This window comes from Orycteropus afer, unplaced genomic scaffold (genome assembly GCF_000298275.1).
Source record: "Orycteropus afer afer isolate SDZICR_OR568_19922 unplaced genomic scaffold, OryAfe1.0 scaffold00431, whole genome shotgun sequence".
Classification (NCBI taxonomy): domain Eukaryota; kingdom Metazoa; phylum Chordata; class Mammalia; order Tubulidentata; family Orycteropodidae; genus Orycteropus; species Orycteropus afer.
This window is the reverse complement of record NW_006922018.1, coordinates 1,562,751-1,566,630: the sequence shown is the minus strand read 5'-3', so window position 1 is coordinate 1,566,630 and position 3,880 is coordinate 1,562,751. Positions and strand designations below refer to the sequence as shown.

At 40.1% G+C, this 3,880-nt stretch overlaps 1 protein-coding gene across 1 annotated transcript in view; it reads right to left on the bottom strand.

Annotated features, from left to right (window-relative positions):
* The window catches only part of SMYD1 (SET and MYND domain containing 1), a 66,918-nt gene extending 63,695 nt beyond the window's left edge, over positions 1–3,223 (bottom strand). Inside the window, exon 1 of the mRNA XM_007954097.2 lies at positions 3,087–3,223. Within this exon, the coding sequence (XP_007952288.1) occupies positions 3,087–3,223 (137 nt within the window). The remainder of the gene's footprint in view (positions 1–3,086) is intronic.
* Between the last annotated feature and the right edge of the window lie 657 nt (positions 3,224–3,880).

Genomic DNA, 3,880 nt, shown 5'->3' with positions numbered 1-3,880 from the left:
ATATATATATTTCCTGTGCTTAGAGAGGTAGAACAGAAAGCCTGGCTTAAAATAACATGGATTAGAAAGTGCCACTATTACAGAGTGAATAAACTTTTGTGGGTGACTCAGTCCTTCCTCCTCAGTCAAGTGTCTCATCTACAGTGACTGAGCCTCACCAGGAGCCTAAAATGTAAACAGACAAGCTTTATCTGAGGCCCCCAGGCTGTCTTAAATGTACCCAAAGATATAGCTATGCCCCTCACCTGTGCAGTGGCAAGTTTGAGTAAATCACTTTCAAAAAGTATCTCCTAATTTTTATTACCATTGTAACAACAATATAGCATTTCATATAGCATTTTTATCTACAATCTGCCAGGCACACTAAGGTTTTTATAGTGATGACTTCTACAGAATAATTAATTTTTTATACCAACAACATGTAAACAACCTACGTATCCAGTCATAGGAGAGTGATAAAAGAGAATACAGCCACATACGTACTATATTTATGAATGTATAGAAGCATAGAAGATACTGGAATTGTTAAATGAAAAAACATAATAGTTCATTTAATAAAATCCCCACTTTTTAGCACAAGGAGCTCTGATGGTATACTGGTAAAGGCATTTGGCTGCTAACCAAAAGGTCAGTGGTTCAAACCCATCAGCCACTCCAGGGAGGAACGATGAGGCAGTCTGCTTCCATAAAGATTTAACCCTTGGAAACCCAATGAGGGTTGCTATGAGTCAAAATCAACTCAGTGGCAGTAAGTTGGGTTTGGTGTGGTACAAGCTAACGAAACCTATGTCTTAAAATAAACTGAAAAGAAACACACAGCAATGTTAAGAGTGGTTATCTTTGTATGATAATATATTTTTCTTGCTAAATGTTCTTAAAAAGGGTACTTTCCTTTAAAAATAGAAGGAAAATCCACTCAACTCCAAACTTCTTAAAAGGGAAACAGATTTGACATAGTGGTTTTGAGGGCATCACTGTCAACAAATGGAGGTGTTCTTGACAAGGCCAGGCTGCAACTCAGTGACAGCACCAAGATGAATGTTCACAGCCTCTGTATTTCTGGTGTTTTATGTCTTAGCTCTGAATCTAATCGATTCCCTAACTGCATTCTCTCTGCATTTCATATGTTACTTATAAATAAATTTATAAAATAAAACATGCTCCCCTCAGAAGCTATTACTGTCACTCCAGCCCTTCCTATTCCTCAGATATGGTGAGCCATAGGCCCTCAGTTCAGTGCCTTTTCCTTAAAGGTGTTGGTAGGCAAGAAGAAAAAAAGGATTTGAACACCAATCAAGTTATCTCTGAAAGCAATGCTTATTCTTAGGATGATTGGTACACTTAGCCAACCACACAGCCCAGATGACCAGCGACAGTCTTAATTCAGACCACATGTCAGGCAGGTCATCCCAGCTTTTAGTTGGAAAATACTGTCATTGTAATTTAAACACAGTGTAAGGGTTTTTTGCTTGTTTGTTTGTTAATAAAAATTTAGTAAGAATTAAAAATTTTGGGAGTCAGGTGTGGGCAGAATTGTGGGGAAATGGGGACTTTCATACACTGAAGGTGGGAATCTAAATTTAATAGTCACATTGGAGAGCCTATTAAACCTGAAAACAGTACCTTCCACAGTCATCAATCCCTCATCTAGATATATATCCTAGAGAACAATCACACATGTGCACAAGTTGACACTGTCAAAGATTTTAATTGTAGAAACATTTATTTGTATGGAAACTATCAAATGTTTCAGAATAGAGGAATGGATAGTAAAATTTCATATATTCATAAGATGGAATATTTACAATATATAGCACATGGACCAACATGGATAGATTCACACATAGTTAAAAGGAACAGATCTCTGAGAATTAAAAAGAAAGAAAGAAAGTATCTAGATTTCTAGTTTCAACAAGGATAGACATCAAAAACATATTGCTAGGTGAAAAAGTCTACACTGACACCTGAAGAATGATACCCTTTCTATAGAAAATAAAATAAAATATAAAAACTACAACTACAAATTTGTTATGTTTGTGTGACTGTATATCTATATCTATATCTATATACATATATACATATATATATATGTATACACACACACACACATATATATAAAAGAGTGCAAGAACATTTTAGAAGGAAGCACATTAAAATTGCAACAGGGACTATGTCTGAGGGCATACAGAAGGGACTGGGATTGAGGGATGTGAAAGGTGGTGGTAAAAGGGAATTACAGTTTTATCACTGACATTCTAATTTTTCAAAGGTAAATGGCTATTCCTGTGTTACTTATGTAATTACTGTTAATTTTTAAAAGTCTCAGTAATTACACTGCTGTTGTTATGTGCCATCGAATTGGACCGACTCATAGCGACCCTTCCTTGGGTTGCCGAGGCAGTATCACTAGGAAAATAGATTGCCCAACCTTCCTGCCGAGGAGTGGCTGATGGGTTTGAACCGCCAACCTTCTGGTCAGCAGTCAAGTGCTTTAGGCACTAAGCTACCAGATCTCCTATTAATTACATTATGCTCTAATATATTTATTATATCAAAAGAAGCTAAAAACGTGGAGCCTTCTTGTAAGAAATCATTTCCCACAGCACCACACCCACCTCTCCACCCCTTTTCCCTCCATCCTCCCCACACCCAGCACACTCACTTAGCCAGGTTCACTGTGGTGTGAAAAGTGCCCCAAAGCATAGCTCACCTTTACCACAGCATTTAGGGACCAGAGCCAACCACATCAGCAATGACTTCTTAGAGGAAAAGTTATGCTAGAAAACAGTTGACTGTTAGATATTCCAGGAGCTCTGGTGGTGTAGTGCCTAAGGCATTTGACTGCTAACCAGAAGGCTGGTGGTTCAAATCCACTGGCCACTCCTAGTAAGGACGATTGGGCAATCTACTTCTGTAGTGATATTCAAAACTCTCACTGCTGTCTAGTTGGATCCAACTCATAGCAACCCTTCATTGGGTTTCTGAGGTGGTATTCCTTTCCCTGATGATTTTGAGAACAAGTATTTCAGAATTAGGAACCCATCAAACCAACAGGAAAGGCGAAGGCAACTCCCTACATTTCATACCTGTCAAAAACCACTGCAGAATAAGCAGGCTCAGCAAAGATGATGTCCGCAGCCCAGAACTCCTTAGTGGCCTTCAGCCCCCTGCCTTTGCCCTCAGAAGTGAAGACTTCCACGTTCTCCATTCCCCCTATTGTCATCTCAGAGACCTTCAGGCCAGCACTGCAGTTATTTAACACTGAGACAAGTCTCTTGTCATTGCTGCTATTTCAGCACCTTCAGTATCCCAAAGAGCAAGACTATAAATGGTAAGCCACCTCCCCTTCCCTACCCTCTTAGCCACCGGGCCCTCACCTCCCCCTCCTCCCCGTTTACTGGAAGCAGGAATGGACAGGCAAGAGGACAGTGATCTGGGGAGGGTCCTTCAGCAAAGCTGACAGAACAGAAAGTGACCAGGGGCTGCTGTGGTTCTAGACTTAGGCCTGACAACTTTGGAAAAGTTCCTTTGCAAGAAGAAATTATCTATATGTGCTAAGCACTGGACTCTTGTCATATTCAGCTCTAGTTGGAATAGGGAGCATTTGGTTACTGGGGTATTTTTAGCAACCAGATGCCTCTGTCCATCAAAAGCTGACAGCAGCCCAAGAGAAGAGCCAAGATGATATTATTGCTGCTCTGGGAGGCTTCAGCTGTCAGGGTTGTACTTTCTCAAGTAATCTGGGTCCCTCTATCTCACATCTCACATGGGTAGACAGTTTGTGAGAAGCCACAGAAGATAAACTGACCTCTCTGGCATATTGTTGTTATGTGCCATTGTGTTGATTCCTACTCATAAAGACCCTGCAGGACAGAGTATA